Below are 27815 nucleotides of genomic sequence, written 5' to 3' on the forward strand. Positions count from 1 at the left end.
ATTTGGTAAATCAGATACTAGCAAGTCAGACCACAGAGTACCCGACAGAGATTCTTCCCATCTCCAGTGAGCCCGGGGGCCCGAATGCCACTTAGAAACATCCATCTTCTTGGTTAGCTCAAGCAGTCGCTTAAAATCGGAGAGGCAGTACTGGCTCAAGAGAGACCCAGTCAGACAATGCTTGTGAAACTGGGGGGGCAGGGGGTAGGGAGGAGGAGGAGGAGGCATCTAAAATTACCCCTGAAGTGAGGAGGCCTGCACCCCTGGATGCTGCTAGAAAATAGCCTGAGGGTAAGTGGCATGCTTGGGAACAGATCTGAGAATCACAGATAAATGGTGCCAGAGCCCTGATGGAACCATACCTGAAGTCCACCTCCTCCTGATCTCACAGCTCATGAGTCAATAAACACCCTTTGTTGTTAAGCTCGTATGGGTTGTGTTTTGTTGCTTAAAACTAAAGCCATCCTGACTGATGTAGACCTCCCAGCTCTCCTATCCATTACCTGGGGTACAACCTGGGGCTCTTTGTATCTTGAGTATAAGCCATTGCTTTCCGGAGTGATTTTTCTCTGGAGTTCTTTCATAAGGGCTGGCCCCACGAAGCCGCTGCCCTCACACCCTCCAGTCTTACACTGACAGTGATGAGAGCCGATCTGAAATCTGGGAACTTTCCAGAAACTTCCCCCTGCCTAGGTGTGGCAGAGAGGAACGGGGTGTCCGGGAGGCTGGGCTTGGCGTGCTGTTTGTGCTGACCTCCGTGTCCTCCTAGGGAAAGCCTGGCAAACAGATGGAATTCCCCATCTGGCTGCCCCACGATGAGTCCTGGGCAAACAGAGGAGAGCAATGAGCCAAGGACAAGCCAATGTGGAGGGATGGGTGATCTGGGTAGCGGGGAGCAGTTAAAGGGTGTGGGCTCTGGCTTTGAACTGTGGGTGTCCTTTGGCAAGTTACCTGGCAGTCCCATGCCTCAGTTTCCTCAGCTCTCAAAAGGCATATTTGGCCTATATAATAAAGGCTCAGAAAGTATTAACTTTTATTATTAAGTATTAGTTTTTATTATTACTGGGTTATTTTTTAAGAAAAGGGACTGAGTGTAACCCACCCAGCAAGTTGGAGATTGGACCTGAGGCCTCCTTACGTTAGAATACAAGATTTTTTTGCCAAAGGGTTGATGAAGCTGGTTGGGCTGAAGGCAAACTCCAGAGGCTGATTCTGACTTCTGAGGTTTCCATTTGGGGCTCCTGAGAAGGAGCTACGGCTGGGGTGGGGGTGGGGGATCCCTTACCCTCAGTTAAGTGCAGAGAATCTCAAGAAACGGAGGACCTTGCTGGGGCAAGAATTCCTGCTTTTCACAACCCAGTTACTTCCAGCCAGTGATGTGATGGGCAGCCCCCTGCACAGTGTCAGGGCATGGACGTGGGGACTGCGAGCAGAGGTGAAAATGAGGTTCCTGTGTCCGCAGAGCCCTGGGTCTCCCCACGGCAATGGAGGAATGTTGGTGCTGTGGCACAAGTGCCCTCCTGTTGCTCAGTAAAGGCTGAAGGGACCAAAGTTAGAGTTAGAAGGATGAGTTCCAAATCCTGGAAGACTCCTTGGCAGAGGCAGGATTTGGACTGGAGTTTGGAGAAGGGTAGGTCTTTGAGGGGATGGCTTTGGGGAGGAAAGGCTAAAGCAAAGGGACAGAGGTGGGGCCCACGCAGGACCTGTGGGCACTGCCAGCTCTGGTGGGAAGCAGAGCACTAATGGGACTGGCAGGAGGGATGCCAGCATGGACGAGACCTTGTGCAGCTGCCACCTGTCAGGCAGATACGGCTGGCACAGGGCGGCCACTGCTGGTCTCAACGGCCCTGGAAGGCGAGTAAAGCTTGGAGGGATGAGGGGAAGCCAGGTCAGGGCTGAGGAACTTTGGCGGCCCCTCAACAGATGCCCTCATAAGTTTGATTCTAACTCATTTCCCCAGGTCTGTCTCCTGGTTAGAGAAACAGGGCACGTGGCATTTGTTTTGCTCAGTTATGAACAGCTTCATCAAGCCCCACTCACAGTGGCTAGGTGCCGCCTGCTGCCCCTGGGTCCCACATGGGAGGTGACCGTCTGGGCCCAGGGCAGCCTTTGCAGCACAGAGGAAAGGCAGGCAGGGTGGTCACTAGACACGCACAGGGAATGTGCGTGAGGCTGGCTCGGAGTGCCTGAGGGCGGACACGGTGTCTTGCTCACTACTAGCTCCATAGCCTGACTCAGTGTTGAGGAATCGTTTGTCCAATTGTTCCCGTCTAGTTATTCTCTACATATGCAAGGCAAGTTGTGTGTGTGCGCTTCATGTATTGTATGTGCTACAGTTTTCAAAAATGCTTTTTTTATCGTTGACACTTTTTTTCCTTCTCTCTCCTTCTCTGCAACTCTCACTACCCCTGCTTTGCCCAGGAAACCAGACAGCTCCTTAGCATATAGTCCCCCATTCTTTTTCATGCTCACATAACCATATGTAACTTAATCTCAGGAAGCAGAGGACTGGAATGAAACAACACTGGTGTGGGGTCAGAAGGCCTAGATTCTGGTCCTCAGCTCAGCCACTAACTTCCTGTGGAACCCTGAGTCAGTCCCCTCTCTGCTCTGGACCTTAGTTTATTTGTCTAGGGCCTGGCACAAAATCGGCATTTTAAGAGTTAGTTAGCGACTGAATTAAAATATTAGATTAGATAGTCTCAAAGGCATCTTCCTGGCCTGAAAATTCTGTGACTTATGAAGGAATCTGTTGCCATTTGGATGATTTTAAAGGTAAATTAGAAAATTTGTTTCAAGGACAGAAAACAAGTCTACCCCTGAATCTGGGGAGAGAGGCTGTTCTAATCACAGCCGATAAATCGCAGAAGTTGGAGGGGAAGAAATAGGCCCCCCAGAGGAAAATCTGCATCCAGTATCCAGAAGGGGGATGGATGTGGGAAGGCAGGTGTGGCTCTAGGAGAAATCACTAATTCCAGAAAATGCAGAATGTCTGGACTCCTGCCACTACCACCACACACCACCCCACAAGATCAAAAGGACATCGGGACAGGTGAGCAAGTAGGAAAAAAATTAGAGCTACATTCAAGCTCTACTACAAAGCTACAGTAATCAAGACAATTTGCTCTAGTTGGGAAGTGGGTCATCTTAAGCACCTGATGTGTGATCAGCTCCAGCCCCAGGGACCTAAAGGGTCTTTTGGGAGAGTTTGCGTGATTCTCAGACCCCACAGGGGAATGAAAGGCTGTGAACCCTTGGGGGAGGCTTTACCCACAGTTCCCAATCCTGGTGCGTCCACCTGTGGCCAAGCAGAGGCCTCCAGGCCCACGGGGAGCACTGCAGGTCTGAGGAGCCAGCCTCGGTCCCTATTAATGGCATGTTCTAGAAGTACCCTCAGGTCTCAGCAGCGGGCCTGACTCAAAGATGCCACTGAATTGCCAAGGGTCTCCAGGCCTCCCAGTCATGTCATCTCCTTGGTGCTGGCCATGAGCACCAAGCTCAGGAGATAACCTAAGGCCAAGTCCACCATCTGAGCCTTGCCATGAGGTCCCTGTGGTTCTGAAAAACCACAGAACTCCCACCAACCAAACAGGACTCCTGTGTAATCAACCTGTTAATTGTGATAATCACTCTTTGCTGCTGGTGGGAATCACAGCAACTACTTTGAAAGTGCCATCTGCCAACCTGGGTGCCTGGATGCTGGCTCACCTTTGCCTGGGGCTCTGGGCTGCAGGAACTGCTCTCCACCTATAAAGATATTATAGTCTCCAAGCAACTGGAATCTCAAGGACTTTCTCCCTCCACGCCTCATGGCCAAGGGTCATGTACTAGCAGCTATGCTGACTTTCGTTATCATAATGGATGCATCAGGGCCCCAGATTTGGAAAATCACCCCACAATTAGACTCCAGGGTCTTACCAGCTGTGTGACCTTGGGCAAGGTGGTCACTGAACCTCTCTGACCTTCTGTTTCCTCCTCTGCTTACAGCCAGGCTACCTGCCCTACCTCGTCCTCAGAGGTGGTGTCAGTCTCAGCCACAGTAAGGTGTCAGCTTACTTTGTGTAATCTCTCTGGCATGTTATGTCCATGGCATGATAGTGACTCCAAGAATGCTCTAGTCCCATCAGGAAGCACGTGGCACATTTCCTAGTAGAGAGAATCCATCCTTCAGCATTTCCTCCCTGGCCCCTTGTGACCTCTTGCGAATGCCTCCAGTTGAGGAAACACTCTGTGACCATAGAGGCAGGCAAAGGGAGCCTGTCCTCAGAGCAGAAACCTGTGACCATGGCATCACTATCCCATGGCCCAACTGGTCAGACCCCCAAGCCATGCAGTGTCCTCAGGCCTCTGCCGGGGAATAATCTTCAGACCCCAGGAGCGGTCACCTGCATCCTCCATGAGCAAGGTAGAAGGTGCTAGTTTTACTAAAGTAAAGACAGCAAAGCAGACCTTGGAGGCAAGCTCCTCAATAACTGGAAATGTAAGAGCTGGGCTCTGAGATGAAATCCAACACAGGGCTCTCAGGAGGCCGTGAGCCTGGCACTTCCCTGGGTACTGAGGGGGGACGGGCGAGGTATGGCCAAGAGGGGACAGGGGCTCCCCTTCTAGCACCAGAGGCAGGGGCACAACAGGTCCCTGCAGTACAGGGGTGGCAGTGGGGGAATGTTCAGAGCAGGGGGCACCGAGCAGGCAGGTCCTCAAGTGGCCACGGAGTGAGGAAAAGCCTCAGAGGATATGTGAGCTGGGAGTTGAAGGTTGGGCCGTTTTTCAGGCAGAGAAGTCAGGGAGGGCATTCGGGCAAAGGGGCCAGGTGGGCCGAGTCCTGACGTGGGGGACAGAGCTGCTGGGCTGCGGGGAGTACCTGGAGAGGAGCTCCGGGACGAGTGGCAGGCCGTGGTAGAGCTGGGCCAGGCTGCAGGTGGCAGTGCAGGCAGAAAATGAGGGGCCGGGACACCAGGAGCAGCCACAGGCTGACTGGGGTCACTCCCATGCTGACCATGAGGTCTTTTGGTCCTGACCCCTCTCATAGGACACTCAGGACTCCTCCCTGATGACCAACCACACAGGCTAGCTTGCCCAGACTGCACCTAAGGAACGTCACCAGTGGCAGGAAAGTCCCCTGGCTGCTCACTCCAGGTGCCCCATTCTGCTGCCTCCCAGCCCGGTCAGCCCCAGGCTGCCCTTCGCTTCCTCCTCCCCTCTACCCCAGGCTGAGACTCCTAATGAGCGGCTTTGTCCTGTCCCCCACCTCCCCTCCTCACATGAGAGGCTAGGATTCCGCACCCCCCCACCGACTCTGCGCAGCCTGTAACTGCAGCTTCCCCAGTTCCTCAGGGGGCACCCACAGGCAGGGCAGCCTCCCCCAGGTGTTGGCCAAGTGTGTGTGCACCGTGAAGGCCAAGGCAGACCCAAGACTCCATTTCCACCAGGAGCCGCCCAGCCCCTGGCTGTCTGGCCCTGCCAAAGTGAGCATGCCACCCTTCTCTTTCCTTCTTTCTGAGGCTGCTGGCTGTTGCTCCCCGCTGCCACCTTTGCTGAGCTGGACCTCTCCCGGTTCAGCTAGGGTGGGCACAGCTGAGCCTGGATCGGGTGACGTGGGCGGGCAGTGTGGCTAGGTATCAGGTCACAGGGTGCAACATTAATCCAGGCACCTAAAGTCAGGGTGGGGGGAGGAGGCGCCAGGGTAGCATGGGGGAGAATTGCTCCAGATACTCTAAATAAATACAGGTCCAAGGTACAGAGAGACCAGGTGATCTCTTCAAAGCATCTAGAATGTGGGAAGATACCCAAGGGATCATTTGGAAGGACACAGCAAGAGACCATCAAAGGCAAGATCCTTGACCTCCAGGGCCCTACAGTCCCAAGATAGAAAGCAGATATTCCAGTGAGTTTGGTCATTCCAGAGGAGAGCTCTAGGGCAGCAAACTGCTGGACCTGGAAGCCCCCCCAGGCCATGCTAGGGTCTGGGCACAAGACGGAGCTCCAAGTCCAGTGGGAAGACGGACAAGCAAACACCAGCCAGGGCCCATGGGATGGGGGCTCTGGAGAGGTGAGCACGCTGGGCTCTCCCGGTGGGAACTCCCACAGAGGCCGCAAGACCTGAGTTGCCCTCAAGTAGGCCTGCCAGTCTCAGTTCTCCTCTTACACCCAAGATTGTGGCTCTTGACCTCAACCTCTGGAGCAGGGGGATCCTGAGTACCCAGACTTTGAGTCTACATTGCCTCATGGGTTTTTAAGAAATGGCTTTAGGACAAGTTCTCTGAATCATGGTTGCATCATCCAGAAATATCTGTGACTCTGATTCAGCATTGTTTTTTCCAATTTCTAGATTACTGAACTCTAATTTCTGGTACATGTCACTTTATTTAACTTCAGGGGGAATCCCAGATATTTAAAATATCAGCTATTCACTTAAAACATCACTCAACCATTCTTTCCCAATCCATGTGTTTCCAACCCTGGGATTTTTCTTCACTGTGATCAGTTTTTCATATACACAGTCCAACAACAAACTCACTATTTTTAACGAGCACACCTTATGCCATCATGGGTCTCATCCTACATTTCCAGCGTGTTTTTGCCAACAACATGGCCTTGGGCAAACCTGGGCCGACCCTTCACCTGTAGCTGTGAAACAAGGAGATTTGGAAACTCTAAAATCCTTCCCAAGTCTTACCATTCTGAGGGGCTCTGAATTTCCAGCTGTGGAATCCTACATTGTAACCCCACAGCAACAATCCCTAGAAGGGAAGAAGGGCACCAACATCTGCTGAGAACTCCCACTGAGGTGGGAAGGCACTGAGGAAGAATTAGGTAGGAAAAGTGACACCCCGCTTTCCAGGAAGAATACAGTCTGAGGCCTGGCTGGGAGGCCTCTGTTCCAGGTCCAGCCTGTATGGCCTGCCACACTAGGGAGTGGGGGGCTGTTCTTTTCCTCTCCTCATACTGAAACCATAGCCCTCCCAGCCTTCTCACCTTCTTCTTCCCAGAGTGACAAAGCACTTTTGGAGCCCAAGCCCAAGCCCTTGTGACACCAGAGTGCTGAGTCATGGTGGGGCAGCAGATCGCGGCCACAACCCACGCCTCTGCCCCCTACAGCTCTGGCGTGAACCAGTGTCCTGCAGAAACAACCCGCCCAGCTTTGCTCCTGCCTGCAGCCCCTCCCCCTGTCCCAGCCCTGGGAGGTGGCTGTCCCTGGAGGCCAGCCAAACTCCTCGAAGTCACAAGGAGCTGGGGATTGAGGGGAGGGAGGCTGAACCCTTTCAACAAATGTCCGAAGACCAGGCCACGGTTTCAGAAAAATCTATAGAGGGTTGGAGATGGCAGTTCTGACACCCTGGACTCCCAGAGGGTGGGGAATGGCCCAAGCAAACACACACACACACACAAGCACAAGATGTATCTTTCATTCTTCCCAGCCACCTCCGCCAGTGACCTTCTACAGCCCAGACTGCCCCTCAGTTTTGCAGTGATGGGGTCACCACAGCCGACCGAGCACTGAACGAATACTGAGTCATGAAACCTACTTTCTGCAACAGACCCATTCCCCTCAGGTGGGTCCAACTTCATGCTGGCTCTGTGCACCGAATGTCTGGAAGCCCTGAAACTCGGCACTGCCAGACAAAAGCGGGCTGGTTTTCCTTGCCAAACGCATTTCCTCCTGGGCTCCCATCCTCAGGAAATGGCATCCGAACCCAGCTGCCCGGGCCGGAAAGCTGGGGATCTTTCTTTCCCACCTGCCACCCTTTGCCTCCACCCCCGGTGTTAGCCATTCGGCCACCTCATCCCTTCGGCTCTGTCCTCTCCACCTCTCTCCAGTCTGCTGTCTCCTCCGTTCACTGAGAACTAGGGCTCTTGCCTCCCGACTGGTACCCAACCCAGTTACCTGGCTTTAATACATCCTCCGTATTCAATCACTCATCCATCTGTTCATTCAATAAATACTGAGCACCAAGTAATAAGCATCTTGCAAAATGCTGGAGAATCGCAGGATAAGACAGAAGCAACACCTGTCCTCCAGTTTATGATACACAGTAGCAGGGAAGCCAACCAGAAAGTCATTTATATTTATGTAATATGTAACTAGACATATGAATATATATTATATAGGAACATTATTAATCTTCACTACTTAAAGAGCTACAAATGTCAACTCAATTGGTCATTTGTATTTTAGCTTTACGGTGTCTTTTATCTTTTAACTTATGGTGTCATATGATTCCATTTATATGAAAACCTACAACATGCAAAGTTAATACTGAAAAACATTTTGAGAGTGGTTGTCTTGTGGGGGAGGGTTCAGGGGAAATGTACTGGAAAGGGATACAAAGGAACTTTCTGGGGTAATGGAAATGTTCTGTACCTTCTTTCAGCTGTATTCAAGTGTCAAACTCATTTAATTAAACACCTAAGAATCTGTGCATTTCATTGTATGCTAATTAACCTTAACTTTAAAAAATTAAATCACTCATTTTTTCAAAAAAACCAAAACAATTTTGTTGGCCTTTTTACCTACTTGACTCCAGTCAGCTTCACATTCCAAAAACTACACCGTTTTTTCCTAGATATGCCTCTCAAATACTTAACTATCTGTATCTTGAGTTTATGAAGCTGTTGTGAGACCAGACCCTTTGTTCTTTTTCCAAGTGCTTTTGTCCAACTGAAGTGACTCACTAGCAACTACCTTAGTCCACCCATACATTTTAACAAACTCTGTGACAAACATGCCCTGACCCGGTCATTGTCCTGAAGATCCATCTTGATCGATCTTTGTTATTCAAAGCATTTCTCAATTTTATTTTTATTGGTTGAAAAAGGCAAACAGTTCTAGCTTCAACACTCCAAGTCCCAGAAATTTGGGGTTCTCTATTTTCCTCTTCATTCCCCTTGGCAGATTCTGTTCTAAATTCATCCCTTTCTTGTCATCGAAGGTAGCTGATAACCAAGGTACTCTAGAAACATTGTTTTGCAATCTTGTTACATTTGGGAGCTCTTTCAGGAATTGGAGTGTCGCTTATTTTCTCTTTGGCAGGTTCTCTCTTCTCTCAAGACCGGCATTTTTCTTTGGCGTAGTTTTATGGTTGGTCCTACTTCCTCCACCATCATCTTCCTGGAGGGCAAGGCACCCTTCCAGCTCTGGCACAGCCCAAGTCTCCCGCTCTCCGTTCACCACCTTGGCTGCCCAGCTTTTCATTTTTTAGTAGTCAAATCTGCCAACTCTTCTATGGTTTTTGACAGCTTCAGAAGAACACGCTACCCCAAAATTCTACAAGATAACCTACATTTTCTTCTAGTAACTTCATAGTTTTTTTTTAAGCTGTGCATCTTTATCCACCTGGTACGTATTTCAAAATACAGAGTAAATCAGTTTTCTACACGACTATCAATTGTTTCAACATTTTAAAAAATCCATTCTCGCTCCCCTAGTTTGAAATTCCACTTTAGCATCTACCAAATTCCCATAGGTATGTGCATAGGGCTGTTGCACTCTGCTCGTTCCTTCCTGTGCCAGTAACAACTGCTCATAGTACCTTTTTTTTATATCGGGGAGGGCAAATCTACCCTCATAACCCTTTTTTTCCCCCCTCTCAAATGCTTATCAGGTATTCTAAAAACTTAACTCTTCCAAAGGAACTTTATAATCATTTTGTCAAGTTCCAAAAACTTGCTGAGTTTTACAGAAATTGCACTGAATAGATAAATTTATTTGGGGAGACTCCTGCCATCTTTACAGAACTGAGGTTGGCCATCTAGAAACATGGTGTCAATTCATTTATGCAAGTTTTCTTTTCTGTCCAGCAATAAACAGTTATAGTTTTTATACATTTATTGCTAACTTTATCCTGAGGTCCTTTTATTAAAGAAACATAGATAGGTGGCCCACCTCTATGTGGAAGGCCCTGGCTAAGACAGTGAACCTAGAAGCCAACAGACTGGGGGACAGGAGCTCAGGCCTAACTCCAGTTCTGCCATCCCTGAATTCACACCCACCCTGTGCTCGGGACCTGCCCCTCCAGGGTCCCTTGCACCTGTCATGCTTGTCAGGCATTCAGCCCCATCAGCTTTTCTCCAAGGGCAACCCCAGAGGGTGGCTCTGTATAGGGCCTCCACAGCCTGAGGCTCCTGTGACTGGGCCAATAACAAAGGTCACTTCAAAATGGCGTTACCGACCGGTCTTCCAGATCCAAATGGCTTTTCCTTTCTTTCCTAACCCCAATCTAAATTTTAAGCCCCACGGGTTATTTATTTCCTCAGAAGCCCAGGTGGCTCACCCCCAGGACTCCCTCAAGGAAGGCAGTCTCCTCCCAACCTTTGTTGCATAAACCCGCACAAGGAGCCATATTTGCTTAAGAAGAGGCGGACAGGGTTGGCGGAGTCGAAGGAGCGGGGCCCACGCCAGCCCGGCCGCGACCCCACTCCGCACCCTTTTGCCCCTTCTTAGACTCGGAGTAAGGGAAAGTGAGCCCCTTCCCAGCCCCGCCTCTGACTCACTTGCCTCCTGTGGGCCCGTGTCCACCTTCCCGTTTCCCCATTTACATTACGGCGCAATCACTTCGGGATGTGGCGGCTGCCGCTCTACAGCTCTGATTGCTAACGGGCCCTTGCCCAAGAGTCTCGGGGTGCTGGTTCAGACCCCAGCCCGCCCTGAAGCCCCCGGGGCCAGAGACGCTTTCCCGTCTCTTTCGAGACCAGGACGCCGCTGAAGCCGGGGTCCGAGTTGGGCTTCCCGTCCCTCCCCGGGTGGTCCCTCCAACCCCACCAAACGCGCCCCAGAGCACTCGGAGCCCTCCGCGGCCCCGAAGCCCCCAACGTCCTCCCGGCCTCGCGGGCAGCACTGCCCATCATTCCCCCCCACCACCAGCCCCTACTGGGGAGCGGCCGCGGGCCCACCGGAAGGGGCGGTGCTCCGCGTCAAGGGCGGGCGGGGGGCGGTGTGATTGGCCAGGAGGCCTCACGCCCGCTCCGGCTATAAGAGCCCGCGGCGGCCGCCTGCGCCACAGTCTTCGTCGAGAGTCGCCGCGGTTTCCTGCTTCAACAGTGCTTGGACGGAACCCGGCGCTCGTCCCCCACTCCGGCCGGCCGCCCAGAGCCAGCCCAGCCCTCCGCCACCTCCTCACAGAGCCCTCTGACCGCTCCAAGGCCTCCAGCGCCGCGCAGCCTCCGCCTCCGCCGCCGCTTCTCAGCCGCCCGCCATGATGACCGCGTCCCCCTCGCAGGTGCGCCAGAACTACCACCAGGACTCGGAGGCCGCCGTCAACCGCCAGATCAACCTGGAGCTTTACGCCTCCTACGTCTACCTGTCCATGGTGAGCGCAGGCGGCCCGCGGGAGGCGGGCGCGGGCTTGTCGGGCGGGGCGTGGGTGTGGCTACTGGGCCGACTCTCCCGCCCTCGTGCGCCCCTCCCGTCGGGAAAACGGAGGCCGCTCGAGGTCTTCTAGATCTTCCCTTGCTCAGAAATTCCAGGCAGTTAGCACTTTCCGACTGTCCCCTGGGATACCCCTCATAGGCTGGGGCCGCCCCTGTGCACCTCTTTATGTTTAGAGAGAGCTCGGTGTCCTGAAATCCCGGGGTTGCAATGCATGCAACCTGTGCACTCGCGCAGTTAGGAAGATGGGTTTTTGCATTTCCATCCCCTCTTTGCGTTCGGTCACGTGGGTCCGGAGGCCCTCCGTTTGATTAAGTTGTGGGGGCGGAGAGGACTTCCCATCCCCCTGGGTATGGCGGAGCCTGCTGGGTAATGGTGTCGAATAGCATCCTTGGGGGCCGTGCTAAAGTGGCTTATCTCCGTGGGCCAAGCACTCCCGGCCAGTAGTTTTCACCCCTCTCTTTGCTTATCTCTAACTCCCACCTGAATTGAAGCTTTATCTCTAGAAATCTCCCTCTCTGCCTACACAAAATAGTCAGTCAGCCATCCTTGTACCTGGGCACTTAATTTTTAATCATTTTTTGTGTCTTCACCCCAAGACTTGTGGCCCTTTAATTGAACCCTTAGTTCTTGGATAAAGCCCACCAATCATTACTGGATAAGGAAGTTTTCCATGCAGTAATCAGTGGATTCAATTTTCAAAAATCCTCTTTTTAGGTGGTGTGATGGGAGTTTTAGTTAAGAATTGTCTCATGATTGTGCACCTTATCCCGGAATAGACATGTTCCCAGTGGATTTGACAACAGGCCTCGATTTCTGTGACTGCCATTCCATTTCAGGGAACACAGTACAACAAGTGTCTAAAACTGAATCAAATTTTTGCTTTTACTGGTAATGTATATATATCAGCGCCGCGCGCCTTCCAGAGTTATCACCATGCTTAGCTGAATAGTTTTATAAATCGGTCTGCTGTGAGCTGGCAAAGCTCATTTTACATGGGTTAATCTGGGAGAAGCTAGAGGAAGACTCAAGTGCAGGGCAAATATTCTAACTCATAAATTTGACACTGACTGTAAGAACTAATTACAGATCCTTAAAACGGAGGCAAATTCTATAATATGCTAAAGGTTCCCTGTAGTAAACTTTAAGGGTCAACTTTCATTTTGGTATTTTAGAGCAGAAACAACCGTTCTGTTCAATCTAGGAACACAACCTGTCCCCAGTCTCTTCAGGCATAGACCCCTTCTTGCTGGACTTTGAGAAGGAAGGTTGGGCTTGCAGACTGCCTGCCTGCCTTTGGGAATCCCTAACATGTTCATGTTCCGCTTTCAGTCTTACTACTTTGACCGCGATGATGTGGCTTTGAAGAACTTTGCCAAGTATTTTCTTCACCAATCTCATGAGGAGAGGGAACATGCTGAGAAACTGATGAAGCTGCAGAACAAGAGAGGTGGCCGAATCTTCCTTCAGGATATCAAGGTAAGAGATCCTAGGACGGATGTCATGCTTCATCTGTCTAGCAGTCCTCGGGTGTCAGAAATTACTGACTGGCAGTTGGTCTTAGGTCTTTTGGCTTTTGTGCTTTTTTTAGGCCTACCTTTTCGTTTAAAGCAGGCAAACAGTGATGGGCGGGAATGTCAAGTTAGAAGCTATTGTCGGGAAACGGGTCCTTTTTGCAGAAGCACAGTAACTTTCATGGCTGACTGGGTAAGACCGCAGGTGCAGTGACCTAACCTCTCTTCCAGAAACCAGACCGTGACGACTGGGAGAATGGGCTGAACGCAATGGAGTGTGCGTTACACTTGGAAAAAAGTGTGAATCAGTCATTACTGGAGCTGCACAAACTGGCCACTGACAAAAATGACCCTCATGTGCGTATTGGCCACTTGGGAGTAAATAGGGGATAATCTGCCTTAGAGACTGGGAAAACTTAAATGGTACTTAAATGGTAACTTTCTTCCCCATTCTGTTTTCTAGTTGTGTGACTTCATTGAGACTCATTACCTGAATGAGCAGGTGAAATCCATCAAAGAATTGGGTGACCACGTAACCAACTTGCGCAAGATGGGGGCCCCCGAATCTGGCATGGCAGAGTATCTCTTTGATAAGCACACCCTGGGAGACGGTGATAACCAGAGCTAAGCCTTAGTCTGGCTTCCCAGAGCCACAGGGTGACTTCCCTGGTCCCCAAGGCAGTGCATGCATGCTGGGGTTTCCTGTACCTTTTCTATAAATTTTACCAAAACATCTACTAAGTCCTCTAATTTGTACCATTCCTTCAAATAAAGAAATTTGGTACCCAGTGGTTGTCTTTGATTTCTTGGGATGGGCTAGAACTGTATCTGGCCGTCTTCACTGAGTCAGTTACATCAAAATAAAACGTCTTAGGAGAATTCATATTAAACTCCTGAGTCTGGGAAAGATACCAAACATGGGTTATGGAATTCAGACAGGACTTAAGGACTCCTGATTCTGAACTTGGTGTTTCGAATTACATGTTTCTAGTTCATTCTAGCCTTCACAGTCGTAATGTGCAAAAGACATGAATTGAAACTATTTTCGTTATTCATTAAACTAACCATTTAATCCAGCCTGCCACAGAGAACCCATTAAGAGTGGACAGCTACGTGGCTATGACCCAGCATGACTGGGTTAGTGTCCTGCCTGTGTACATGCAGGTAGGACCAGGCCAGTGACATGTCCCTCTTGGGAAACAGGCTGGAAGTGTACTTTATCCCTACTGAGAATTTGAGAAAGTTAATGTGAGTGAGGGCAAAGGCTGAGACACTGAAGAACCAGTGAGTTCTGGGAGACAGCAGAGCTCTGCGTTTGTCTAGTCCTAGACACGAGACAGACTAGCCCTTGTAAGTTTTCAATCACGAAGTTGTACTGACAGAAGTAACTGCCTGAAAACATAGAAACAAGAAGTTACACTTCCCACAAGATTGGGTTGTGGTGGGGTGGGTCTAATCCAGTGAGTGACCATGAAATCTGGAATAAAGGGAAATGTCTGGTGGTTTCATGACAGCTTTGGACTGACCCCAAGGAAGCAGGAAGAGCACATTGAAGTGAGGTTCCCAAAGCAGTAAGATACCCCAAAGGACCTAGACACCCTCCTGGTGCCATCTGCCAATTCCCAGGGGTGTTTCAGGACCCCGGTGAGTATATGGGGGAGCGTTCACATGCTAAGCCTTGGTGGTGAGGTTGAGTTCTGCCCTATGGTTTTGGGTCTGCTGCCTGTGCTGAGAGCTGGGCCTGGGGATACCATCTGTCCGCCGTCTTAGGTCTCGCCTGCCAGCCCTTTGTCCAGCATTGGTCCTGTCGGGGCCACCTCATCTTCACCTGGGTCCCAGGGAAGTCTTCCTGGGGATGTCGGGCTCTTGGGTGAAGAGCGAACATCCCCAACACCTCCCTAGGACTCCTGCTTAGGCAGCGAGGTGTGTGCCCCAAGCCAGCGCTGGGTGTAGATCCATCATGTTCAGGCAGCGACAGGACCATTGGAAACTCACAGAGGAATGGTAGGCTCAGAGCAAGGGAAGTGGCGGGTGCCACCCATGGGGGGAACCTGGTGACCCTGGTTTGGGTGGAAGACTTGCTTTCCAAGGCCCAATGAGGATCTACAAGAGCCTTGAGTATAGTGCGTATGCTGATGGTCAGTTGTTCCAAATGTGGCTCTCTAAGATGTTCAGGGGCCTCTGGCATGTCCGTCAAATTAAACGAGTTTTCATGTGACCCAATTCTGGGTGCTCTGTTGAGGCCCCAGCACTGTGGGAGCAATTCAAACTTCGGGTCCCAGGAGCCACAGGTGGTATAGGCTTTGGCGTTTGACAGTGCCATCCCTGCCTGAGGCTCTGCCGAGACCTGAGGCCGCTGGCTGTCCGGGTGGGAAGACCACAGGGTGGGGCTGAGGGGTGTCCGGGGCACTGGTAGCCTGACCTCCCATACAGTGCAGCGGACTTGAAGGCATCCTCCTCCGTAAGCTCCCAGGCCTTGCTGTCTTCCTGGTCCCAAGGGTTGTGTCCGGTTCCCCCAAGGTTCTTGGGCTTGCCCTCGTGGAGAAGGGACTTCTTTCTTGGACCACTGGTTTGCTCTTCGAGTTTGTCCTGAGAGGATGGTGACCATGGGACTGCAGCCCTAGGAAGTGGCCAAAGATGCCCGTGTGACTCCTGCTCCTCCTCCTGATTTGGCTGAAACTCCATCTGTTCCTTGTGCAGATTGGAAAGAAGCAGGAGACTCAGGGCTGAGTGGGGGAACAGAGGCCGAACCTGGCCTTCCTTCCTCACCCCTTCCCTCTCCACCTGGCCCAGGCCAGGGACACAGCGTTCCTCACAATACCCTGACTCACCTTCCTCCTGACCCATCTGCACCTTGCAATTAATCCCTGCTGGCGCAGCTCAACTGACTGTCTGCAGCTCCCTTTTGCCCACGTTAATATCTAAACTCCTTAGTCTGGCATTCAAGGCTCTTCTTCACTCATGTCTTCCCTTTAACACCCCTCACTCCAGGCAATCCGAACTACTAGTCCCCAGGTAGGATGAGGCCCAGGAGTGGCTCTGAGTAAGCTAAGGGCTTGTGGTTCCAACTGGGGACCAGCATCCACAGGGAGAGAAGCCTGGCTTGCTGGGAGCCCAAGGCCTTTACTCCACAAGAGCAAGCCCCACTACCCCACAGTGTGGCCTGCCCTTGCCTGTGTCCAAATTCTCCCCATGCTTCACAGCCCAGCTCCAGGTCCAGCTGGGTGGGTCTCTTTTCTGTGTTCTGTCCCTTTTCCAGACATCTGGTACTTTGTACCTTGTATTTAGAGTCTGAGCCTTGGGTTTGAGCTCCCTTACTAAACTGTGATCCTTGGCAAGTTCTATGCATTATTATTGTCTGTGATCCATCTTCCCCCATCCAACCTTAGGCTGCTGGAGTATAGACCATATAAAACTCAAAGGTGACCCCCAGAAATGCTTCTGACCTAAGCAAGCCTCCAACCTTCACTTGATCACTTTTTCAAACCTTCCTCACACCATCTAGGGGCTCTAACTAAATCTAATTACAGCATAATAAGATATTCAGTTTTTAAAAGAGAATAATGCTTAGTAGTAGGGAATTCTCAAGGACAGAACAGTGCTTAACACTGCGGAAGGGAACCCTGAAACACACCAGCCCTCTCCAAGTCCTCTCTACTCTCTCATCCTGGGCAGAGGGATTCTGACCAAAGCAGGGAAATAGGAACCACGTGGAAGAAAGTTTGGCTGCTGTGGGTGACCCGAGGCCTGTACTGTGTGGCACAGAGCCTACCCAGAAGATACCAGTGATGACCCCGCCTCCCACCGGGACATGCTTGCTGCCCCTCCCCATCCAGAGAAGTCCTCTTCCACTCCCCATCCATGTACCTAGCTTATCAGAAAACAATTCTGGACCAGAGTCATGGAACCAGGCCCTGACATCCCAGCTGTATCACTACCACTGACTGCCCTTAAATAACTCCCTTCTCTTTCTGGTCCCCAGTGTCCAACTCTGGACATGGGGGGCTTAGGCTGGAGGTACCTAAAAACTTACAGCTTTAGGAGTTACTAAGCAGCACAAGGTAAGTAAGGGTTAAGGATGTATACACCCCCAAGGGTAAACCCTAATGTGAACTATGGGCTTTGACAATGGTGTGTCCACATGGGGTCATCTGTTACAACAAAGATACCACTGCTGTGGGGTGTTCATAGTGGGAGAGGCTGTGTGTGGGTGGGGACAGGGCTATAGGGGAATTCTGTACCTTCTGCTCGGTTTTACTGTGAACCTAAAACTGCTCTAAAAATAAAGTATAGTTTGTCTTTTTAAGTGTATTGGTGCTCTAGTAACAACCAAAGGGAATCAATGTGCTTTGTTATTAGGACGATCATTATGAACTCAAGAATCATATGTATTTGACATTGTTTAATCCATTGCAGTCATTAAAGCTTTTTCCATTTAAAATCCTATTAGTATTTTCTGTGATTGTATCTGTCCTATATTTTACTATTTAAATGAACATTTTTATTGGGGAATAAAAAGTATGGTCTGGGTCTGTGAGCCTGTGGGATTCCAGAAAATGGGCTGGCTGAGAGGGACCAGGGAAGGCCTGGGTTCCAGGGCCCCTGCCTGGGTTGGAGGAAAGGGGGTCTGAGACACCCCCAACCTGCTTTGAGCTGCGCTCCCTCCCAGTCTGCCTCCTCCTGTCTCTCCCCGCAGCCCCCAGCCCCCAGGGCTTGGCCAGAAGCGCAGCTCAGCCTGTAGGTCTCCGATGCACGGGCCCCTGGATGGCTGGGAGGCCCCCTAGTTGCTCCAGCACCCAGCTGCACCCCTCTTGGGCCCTGGCCCCAGCCCGCCTCCTGTACTTGTAAACGAAGTGGAAGGTATAGCATGAGCAGGAAGCTGCACAGAGCAGCGGCTTGTAGATGCTGCCTCCCGGCACGGCAGCACGCAGGAGCAGCAGCCTGAGCAGGCGTTAGCCACTTGGCTTGAGTAGGTGATGGTCATGGCCAGCCACTGGGTTGCCGCCGGTGGGCTTGGGTTCTGGCAGCAGAGAGGGACACTGATGAGGGACCAGGAGGGGCAGGGGCCTGGTCAGAGCTCGTCCTGGCCTCATGAGTGACCTTAGGACTCTTCCCTGCTCTGGGCCTTAAGCTCTCCCTTCGGGACATGGGAGGGGGGTGAAGTGGCCTCAAAGGCCACTCTGACTCTGCCTGCCTGGGGAAGGTGGGGAACCAGGGAAATAAGCCCAGACGCTGCCCACAGCCCTGGAAGGGAAGACACAGGCAGGTCTGTGCCCTTAATTGTATGACAAAGGCCGTGAGAACATCAATGTCCACACGCTGGACTCTGTCCTCGGAGCCGGGCAGTGTCCTGAGCCATCTTGTTCACTAGCTTCCCAGACTCGCTCTACCACACTGGGGCAAGAATTAGTAAGAGGCCTGGTCAGTCTTGTCCATGGCCCTGTCCCCAAGGCCCAGAACAGAGCTGTCAAATACTGTTTACTGAATGGTGGCCTCAGGGCCCGTCCACCTCCTGGTCCTCCTGCCTGAAAGATGCCCCTCCTGATCTAACTACGTGGCTCACTCCCACTTCAGGTCGCCTCCTCGGAAAGGATATCCCCCTGCCCTACCTGGAAATAGCTTCCCAGAGCCACTGGCGCACTTTGTCTGCTCACCTTGCCCGATTTTTATGCATAGACAGCATTTGTTATGTTACACTTGCAATTACCTTTTGCAGGACCTCTGCTTGTTTCCCCCTCATCCCCTCCGAGAGTGGCAGCTCCCACTGTGTTCTCACAGGAGGTGCTCAGTGAGAACAGTGATGAAAGCCTGACGCCCACCCTCCCCCGACTTGCTCAGAAGCAGCCACAGCGGCCGTCTCTCTGTGCCTGGTGTGCACCAAGCTCATTCCCACCTCAGAGCCTTTGCACAGACGCACAGGGGCCCTCATACCTGCACACATACCGCCTGTGTGTGACATCGCCTCTCAGACACTTAGGCAGGGACACTCATGCACCCTAAAGGCCCCAAAACCCCAGCCCGGCCATTGGGGCAACCCCTACTCACAGTGGGGCTTCAGGCTGGCCTGGCGATCCCGCAACAGGTCTGGCCACTGGACTGGTGGGGCTCTCTGGGGTCCTGTGGCCAGTGTCCCTGCCCATGCTTAGGGGCCAGCTCTGCCACGTGTGTGCTGAACAGTCACGTGACTCCCTAAGCCTGGGCATCCACGAAGGAGCCCTTGTCTTGGCCCATCCTCTTAATCTGCCCATAAGGAGCGCCCAGCACAGTGTGGCCGGGGCCCCTCTCCTTCCTTCCTGGGGGGCATGAGGCCAAGACCAGGACTGGAACTGGGTGCACCCCCTCTACCACAGGCCCTGCCAATTCTGCCCTTTTAGGTCTGGGCCCTAAAATTCAGAGATTGAGGGATCTGTTTCTGGTCCCTGAGGTCTTTCCGGGAAGCTGTTGTGACTGGGGCCCTGGGCCTCTCTCCTATGTCAGGAACTATCTAGAGATCGGGGGCCTCTGCCCAGGCCATGTGGGGCACTGACAGCATTGTGGGCCGTAGAAACCCTGGACTTCAGTTGGAAGTCCTGGCTCTGCCACCTGTGTGTGGTGACCCTGGGTGGGCCTCTACTCTTCTCCAGGCCTCAGTGTCCCTATCTGAAAAGATAGCTTTGCTTTAGAATTCCATCCCCTGGGGAAGGGTGAGAGAATTCTGCACATCCTGGTGAGGAGATCTGATTGGCTGCCAGTGACATCATAGGCTACTGGAGCCATTATTGGCTAGCAGTATCGAGTTAGTGCTACGGAAGAAGGGGGGCAGGGGGCTGCTGTGCGGGGGCTGGGCCTGGTGCTGGATGACACAGCAGCCCTGGTATTTATGCTGTTGGCTCACAGCCAGCCCATGCAAAAGGGGAGTATGACCCAGGTGCCCAAGGGCAGCCGATTAATATCTTAGCAGGTGGTTCCATACATTTTAATACATCAGTCCATTCATGAGAGCCCTCCTAAGCCACTGAAAGTGATGGGTATCTAGGACATGCTCCTCTTGTGTTAAATGAAAGCTCAGAGCAGCAATGGCTCTTGGTCTTCAGTGGCCAAAAGAATGGCCTGGAAACTTGCTGCACTGATGGACAGTGACTGCATTGGGGTAAGGGTGGGGACTTGAAAATATGGGAAAATGTAGTAACCACATTGTTTTTTCATGTGAAACCTTCACAAGAGTGTATATCAATCATACCTTAATAAAAAAAAATAAAAAAAAAGAATGGCCTGGATACTACACTGATGGACAGTGACTACAATGGGGTTTGTGGGGGGGACTTGATAATATGGATAAATGTAGTAACCACAGTGTTGGTCATGTGAAACCTTCATAAGAGTGTATATCAATGATACCTTAATAATAATGATAATAAAGAATGGCCTGGAAGATTTATTAAACATGCAGCTTCTCAGGATCTTTCTCCAGAGTCTGATTCTGCAGTCTGCAGGGTACTGCATTTCTAAAGAGCTCTGAGGGGATTCTGAGGGCAGTAGCCTTCAGAGGCCCTGATTTACACTGTGAGCCCAGCCTTAAAATACATGCCCCGCCTCCCCCCTCTCTCCCCCTGCTTCTCTCTCCGATGACATACTCCTAAGTGTTAATGATGCTAGATTGCCAGTGATTTTTGTGCACAACACTTTTGCCTTTATAATTCTTTGTCCTGGAGAAAAACAATTATTCCACAACGACCTCAGATACTTTCTAATCACAGCAAACAGTAATACCTTTGCTGTTAAGAGGGTGGCTTATCAGAGATGAGGGACAACCTTTTAGGAGTATGCTGCATTCCTGCTGCCTGTGCTGTGATGGGACAGGTTTCCCAGCGCTGTCCTTAACTCACCTAGGGAAAGGGTTCATCTGAGTCTCAGTCTCCTTATCTGCAAAATGGGGCAATAACATCTACCTCAGTGGTGAGAATGAAGGATGGGAAATGTTTTAGCTCCCTCTCCGAACCAGTGGCTCTCTTGGCTGCCTGTTAACTTCCTGGGGAAAGTCTACAAGTCCCTGGTGCCTCTGTCCCCACCCCTCTAGATTCAATTGGGTTAATAGACAGTGTGGGTTGAGAATCACTAATAAGGGGATATTTCCCTACTTGGTATCCTCTCCCCCCCACACACATATCAACACTCGAGAGAGAGTTTTCCACTTAGCAGATGGTTAATATATTTTTAATTAAAATTGAACATGTGCCTGGCTCCATGCCTGGCTCAGAGATGCCCATTCTGCCGAAGTTGAAGAAATAAACCGAAAACCCGCCTTTTTGTGGGGTCAGATTCCTGCCTACCCCATGGTGGCCACGAGAGGGCGCCCTTGAATAGCTGGCCCTGGCCCCAGACGCCTAGTCTGATGATCAGAATCCGTGTGGACCTTGGAGCTGGCCCTGGATGGTTCCTCCTTCTCCTTGACCCTGACCAGCAGCTTTGGAGCTACAAGAAGAGGATGGGAGACAATAGATTCCTCCCTCTCTTTCCCCTGAACCACAGGTTACTTGAAAATATCCCCAAATTCAACCAGGACCAGCTGATAGTATTGCCTCAGCCCCACTTCCCCTCCCAGGTGCCCCAGGGTAACCCCCAGGGACACCCCATGAGAAGCTGCTCCTGGTCCCATTCCAGTGTTAGGATAGGGCCATCCCAGGCATAAGTCATGGTCTCTTCCACTGGGTCTTGACCATGAAGATGTCACCAGCCAACTAGGCATGGCCCAGGCACACAGAAAAGCCTCAGCAAGCTATGGCTGACCCAAACCATGCTCAGATGAAGGGTTCCAGGATTGACCCCTGCAAGGAGGGGGCCCCAGCAAGTCAGGGTAAGTCTCTTCTAATTTCCATTCCACAAAATAGTCATTCAACAAACCATTTCCAATGCCAGAACTGAGCCTAATCTGATCCTGCCTCCATAATTCATAGTAGAATAAAAACCTAGGAAACACTTAAATAACTCACACAGAGCATCAAGGCCTAATGTCTGTGCCAAGCACAGAGGTCAGGGAAATTTTTACAGAGAAGGGAGCTTTTGAGCTGGGTCTTGAAGCATGAGGAGGAGTTTGAGCTGAGGAGGATATAAGAGTGTTACATATTAGGGGGACAACCCATGAAAAATCTCAGAGGCGTTACTGAGGGCCAGTTCAGTTTGGCGTTATTATCCATGTTTTACAGGCAAGGATGCTGAAGCTCAAGGCTTGCCTTTCCAAGGTCACACAGGTATAAAGGGTCAGGTTGGACTGGAATCTGTGTCTGCTGATTTTGAATCCTGTGCCTTTTCCACTGCCTGTTATCACCTCTCCAGTGGGGTCAGTTTTTGAGGGGTTGAGTCTTACCTGTTAGGGTGGTGGTCTCTGTTGAGGCTGAAGGGAGGTCCAAGGGATGGGAGACACAGAAGGGACTTTGACTGCAGCAGAGCCCGTGCCCCTGAGCCCCCAAGCAGAGCCATCTCTGGGGGCAGACAGAGCAGAGCTGGGCAGATGGCAGAGGTTCCAGAGGCAGAATGCTATATGGCCTTCTCATCTAGGATCTCCATGGCAACAGGCGCATCACAGAGGGCTTGCCACTGTGCCCCTCCAGGCCCTGCCTCAGCCTGCACCAGCTTGGCTGCGGGCAGTGGGCAGGGGGCCCTGGGGGTGGGCCAGCCAGGCCTAGATGCTCCTCCAGGCTCTACATAGGACACCTGCCAGCCCACACCCTTCTCTTGGGCCAATCACAGAAGAAACAGGGCAGAAACAAAGAAAGAAAAGGAGAGGGCTTGGCACAGCTGGACAGGAGAGGGCAGGGATGCTGCCAGCCCAAGGCCTCAAAGGAAGACACAACAACACCTCTACCCCAGAGCTAGGCCACCTTGATCCCTGAAAGGCTGGACAGATTCAACCCTCACCACCATCCATCTCCATAACACGTTTCATCTTGTAAAACTGAAACTCTAATGACTGGTTAGCCAGAGACGGGTAAGATTCCTCAAGGGAGGAACAACCTAAGACAGGCACAGTCGCAGGGGGGCCATCAGGAGAGAAATTGGGGACCAACAGAGAGGAGGCTTAGAACCTCACCCCCCCTGTTCTGAGAGAAATCTTCCGCATCCGTGGATGTTTTGTTGCCCTTGTCTAGCTTGGATTAATACTTAGTCTATAGGCACAGACCTGATCATCTACATTTGCCCTCTTACAGCACTAAATTATGTTTTCTACCTTTATCTTGCATCTACCTACCATTTCAGCATTTTATTGAAAATAATAATAATAATAATAAGGGAGAAATGTGGGATTCACATATAAATCAAGTATAAAAATCAAATGAATAATCATATCTGACTTGATTGTTTATAGTTCATGATGTGTGATCAAAACTGAAAGTTTCTGTGATGACTGCCCTTGCACTGTTCACCATGTAAGAACTTATTCACTATGTAAGACCTTGTTCACCATGTAAGAACTTGTTCGTTATGCTTCAGAAGATTGGAGACTGTTGAGATATAGGCTTGGGGTTAATTAATGACTCTGCATTGAGTCCCCTATACAGAATTTTATTGTTGTTAACAACCATTTGATCAATAAATATGAGAGATGCCCTCTCAAAAAAAAAAATACAAACTCTATACCCACATAAACAGGGTCATATAGTATTTGCCTTTTTTGTGACTGGCTTGTTTCACTTAGCATAATATCCTCAAAGTTCATCCATAGAGTGTTACATTTTATCAAATTATTTTTTGGCATCAGTTTAGATGATCAAGTTGTTGTTTTCCTTCATTCCATTATTATGGTATAGTACATTGATTAATTTTCATATGTTGAACTACCCTTGTATTCCTAGGATAAATCCCACTTGGCCATCCAATATAATCATTTTAATATACTGCTGAACTCAGATTTTCTAGGATTTCATTGAGATCTTTTGCATCTATATTCACAAGGGATATTGGTCTATAAGTTTCTTATGATGTCTTTGGCTTTAGTATTAAGGTAATACTAGCATCATAGAATGAATTATGAAGCACACTCTTCTCTATTTTTGGGGAGAGTTTGATAAGGATTGGTGTTAATTCTTTCTAAATGTTTGAGAGAATTCACTAGTGAAGCAATCTGGTCCTATCCATTTCTTTATTGGCAATATTTTGGTTACTGATTAAATCTCTATTTATGGGTCTATTCAGGTTTTCTATGTTTTGAGTCACTTTTAGTAGTTTGTGTGCTTCTAGGAATTTGTCTTTTTCATCTGGTTTGTTGATATACAATTATTCATTGTATTCTCTTGTAATCCCTTTCATACCTATTTGGTATCAGTTGAAATGATCCATAAGGTTGATAGTAATATCCCTACTTTCATTTCTGATTTTAGTAATTTGAATCTTTTATATTTTTTCTTAGTCTAACTAAAGTTTCATCAGTTTTATTACTCTTTTCAAAGCAACTCTTGTTTTAATTGATTCCCTCCACTGTTTTCTTATTTTGTACTTCCACTCTTCATTATTTCCTTCCTTCTGCTTGCTTTGGGTTTAGTTTGCTCCTCTTTTCCAAATTCCTTAAATTGGATGTTTAGGGCTGGACATGAGTGAGAGGTGTGAAGTTGGAGACTCTGTGGCCATCTTGCTACCAATAGAGAACCCCAGTCTGAGAAAAGTCAGTCCAGGAAGAGGACAAAAAAAAAACTGGGTCTTGAGACACTGCTTGAACTCCTGAATTGATCCATATCTAAAGCAAATACTGCTTCCACACACTCAGTTACATAACAAATTTTCTTTGGGCTCATAAAAAAATTTGGAAGTTTAGATAACTGATTTGAGATCTGTTTTTCTGCTTAATATAGCTATTTAGAACTCTAAATTTTCCTCTGAGAACTGCTTTTACTATATCCTGCAAGTTTGGGTATTCTGGATTTTCATTTTCATTCATCTCATCTAATTTCCCTGTGACTGTTTTTGATCCTTTGGGCATTTAAGAGGGTGTTTTTAATTTTCATATATGTGCAGATTTTCCAGTTTTGCTTTTTATTAATTTCTAACCTCATTTCATTGTTGTCAGATAAGATACTTGATATGAGTTTGATATTTTTTAATTTATTGGGACTTGTTTTGTATATAAACATGGTCTATCCTGAGAACTGTTCTATATGTAAATTGAGGAGAATATGTATTCTGTTGTTGGGTGTATTTAGTTCTAGTTGTTTATAGTGTTGTTCAAATCTTCTCTTTCCTTGTTTCTCTCTTGCATAGTAGTGGTATCCATTATTGAAAGTGGAGTATTGGACTCTTTATTAGTGAACTGTCTATTTCTCCCTTCAGTTTTGTCAGTTTTTGCTTCAAATATTTTGGGGCTCTGAAGTTAGGTGACTATATGTTTTTAATTGTTGTATCTTGATGGTTTGAGACTTTAATCATATAATGTTTCTCTGTCTCTTGTAATAATTTTTGTCTTACTATTTTTTTATATTAATACAGCCACTTCATCTCTCTTCTTGTAAGTTTTCATGGAATATATTTTCTATCCTTTCACTTTCATCCTATTTGAGTCTTTTGAACCGAAGAAAAACTCTTACAGAAAGCCATAGTTGGATCGTGTGTGTTTTTTAAGCCCATTCTAGCAATCTCTGTCTTTTAATTGTAGAATTGAATCCCCTTATATTTAGTGTAATTATTAATGAGGGCTTACTTCTGCCATTTTGCCATTTGTTTTCTATATGTCATATCTTTGTTGTTTCTCCATTAATGCCTTCTTTTGTGTTAGGTGCTTTCTAGTGTACCATTTTGATTCCCTGCTTGTTTCTTTTACTAGATATATTTTAGTTATTTTCTTAGTAGTTTTCCTGGAGATTATAATTAACAACTTAATTTATAACAATCTACTTCAAATTAATACCATCTTAGTTTCAATAGTATTAAAAAAATACTCTATAGTATTCCTCTATAGCTCCATACCCTGCCATGTATGTTGTTACTGCAAAAAATGACATCTTTATACATTGTGTTCCCATCCACATAGATTTATAATTATTGTAGTTCTGTTTTAAGTCACATGGAAAAAAATGAAGGATTACATTCTAAAAATAAGTCAATACTGACTTTTATATTTACCTAGGTACTTACCTTTACCCATCTTTAAAATTTCTTCATGTGAATTTGAGTTTCTTTCTAGTGCTTGTTGGGGCTCCTTATAGTAGAAATTAGTGTTTGTTAGTTTAGTGACTTTTCTGAACTAATTTTGCAAAGTCTATTTTTTTGTTGTGTGGCTATAACTGAAGTCTCTGTTCCATTATTCTAGGGGTCACTGGTCATTTGACAGACATTTCCTTAAATGCCTGGAATAACAACAAATATCTCCCAAATGATCCCTGTATCTATGTTTGACATACTCTCAACTGTCAGCCAGGCAACTTACAACTCTGCCTTAGCATTTATTTCCTGCTTTCTCAGAGCCTGAAGATCTTCTAGAGGTGAGAGATCTTAGGGTTTTCTCAGGTATTTTCTAGGCGTTAACCCAGCTCTGAGAATGCACGAGGATTTCTATTCCCAGGAATCTGTAGAAGTTTTTTAGTCATTCCCTAAATCATCTCATTCCTCAGCCTTTCCTCCTACCTAAGCTTTTGGGTTTGTTTGCTGTTTGCTCCAAATGTCAGCCCTTGTCTCAGACGGCAGCAGTTGATACAATTGTCTTTATATATTTTCAACAAATGCCCCCTAGGTAGTCATCTCTGGGAGAGTTCTTAATTAGGCAAAATAAAGACAAGCCCTTTGAGCCAAGCCTTCAGGGAGTCAGCAGCCAGGTCAAAACAAACAACCACGATTTTTTCAGTCAATGGTCTGTTCTGTTCTAGTACTAGAACTTATACCAGGAATTCTGGCTGTTGTCTTCCATGCTGTTACAGAGCAAGGGAGTAGGGAATGGTCAGGGTAAGTTAAAATAGAAGTTCTTTTCCTGAGATTCAGCTGTTTATTTCCTGATAGTGTTCACTAGTTGATGTAAACTTTGTTTCCAGAGTTCTGATAAAGCTTGTTCTGTTCATTTTGCCAGTTCATTAGCTGCTTTTATCAAGAGACAGACCCTTGGAGTTCCCTACTCAATTTTCACTGACATCCTCAGACTTTTTTTCTTTTAAAGCATAGAATATTTTTATATAAAAACAGTTGTTTGGTAGATAAAATTTTGCATTCAGGGTTTTTTCCTACTTAATGTCATACCATAGAATTTTCTATTTAGCCACATTATTATTCATAAATATCCATTTCAGTAGTTCACTCAGCACATATTTATCGGACACCATTTGCCTGTTGGTTACTTTTCCAAGGGATTGGTTTTATAGCTATGAGTAAAATAAGGCCCTGCCCTTTTAGAGCTTACATTCTAGAATGGAAACAAATGAAAGACATACACATATTCATTTATTATTACTGCTATAAAATATTCCATAATAAGAACACAGCTGTGTTAAGATGAAAAATGGTCCCCAAAAGATATCAGGTCCTAATCCTCGAAAACTGTAAATGTTACCTTATCTGAAAACAGGGTGTTTGCAAATGCGTGATTAGGTCAAGGATCTTGCAATGTGGAGATTTTTCTGGATTATCAGGGTGGGCCGTAAATGCAATCATGTGGGTCTTTATAAGAGGGAAGAAGAGGGGGATGTGACATGGACAGAACAGAAAAAGGCAATGTAATGATGGAGGTGGAAATTGCTGTGAGGCCAAGGAATGCCAGCAGTCACCACCAAGCTGGAAGAAGCAAGGAACGGACAAGAGACGCCAGCACAATGGAAGCCTGCCAATATCTTGATTTGGGTCCAATGATTTTGGATTTTTGGCCTCCACAATGGTGAGAAGTAAATTTCTGTTGCTGAAAGCCACTTGGTTTGTGGCAATTTGTTGCAGTTACCAAAGAAAATTAATACAGATTTTGGAACTGAGAGTGGAATGATGCTATAACAAAT

The 27815-nt window shown here is 48.6% G+C and overlaps 2 protein-coding genes and 1 long non-coding RNA gene across 3 annotated transcripts; 1 reads left to right on the top strand and 2 right to left on the bottom strand.

The window, feature by feature from the left end:
- Positions 1-9023: 9023 nt before the first annotated feature.
- On the bottom strand, positions 9024-10853 carry LOC118932295 (uncharacterized). The gene is made up of 2 exons (XR_005032702.2): positions 10492-10853; positions 9024-9334 (listed from the first exon to the last, which is right to left on the bottom strand). It is a non-coding gene; the product is annotated as an uncharacterized LOC118932295 (long non-coding RNA).
- Positions 10854-11010: 157 nt separating this feature from the next.
- FTH1 (ferritin heavy chain 1) lies at positions 11011-13668 on the top strand. Its single transcript, XM_036925647.2, has 4 exons — positions 11011-11306; positions 12698-12844; positions 13111-13236; positions 13343-13668. Exons 1-4 carry the CDS (start codon positions 11193-11195, stop codon positions 13505-13507), a joined length of 552 nt encoding a protein of 183 aa, XP_036781542.1. The 5' UTR covers positions 11011-11192; the 3' UTR covers positions 13508-13668.
- Positions 13669-14228: 560 nt separating this feature from the next.
- On the bottom strand, positions 14229-15819 carry BEST1 (bestrophin 1). The gene is given in 5 exon segments (XM_036924295.2): positions 14229-14874; positions 14876-15291; positions 15294-15443; positions 15446-15522; positions 15524-15819. Coding segments are annotated over 5 exon segments (930 nt in total). The 5' UTR covers positions 15727-15819; the 3' UTR covers positions 14229-14790.
- Positions 15820-27815: the final 11996 nt, after the last annotated feature.

The sequence above is a fragment of the Manis pentadactyla genome, chromosome 9 (assembly GCF_030020395.1).
Source record: "Manis pentadactyla isolate mManPen7 chromosome 9, mManPen7.hap1, whole genome shotgun sequence".
Lineage (NCBI taxonomy): Eukaryota > Metazoa > Chordata > Mammalia > Pholidota > Manidae > Manis > Manis pentadactyla.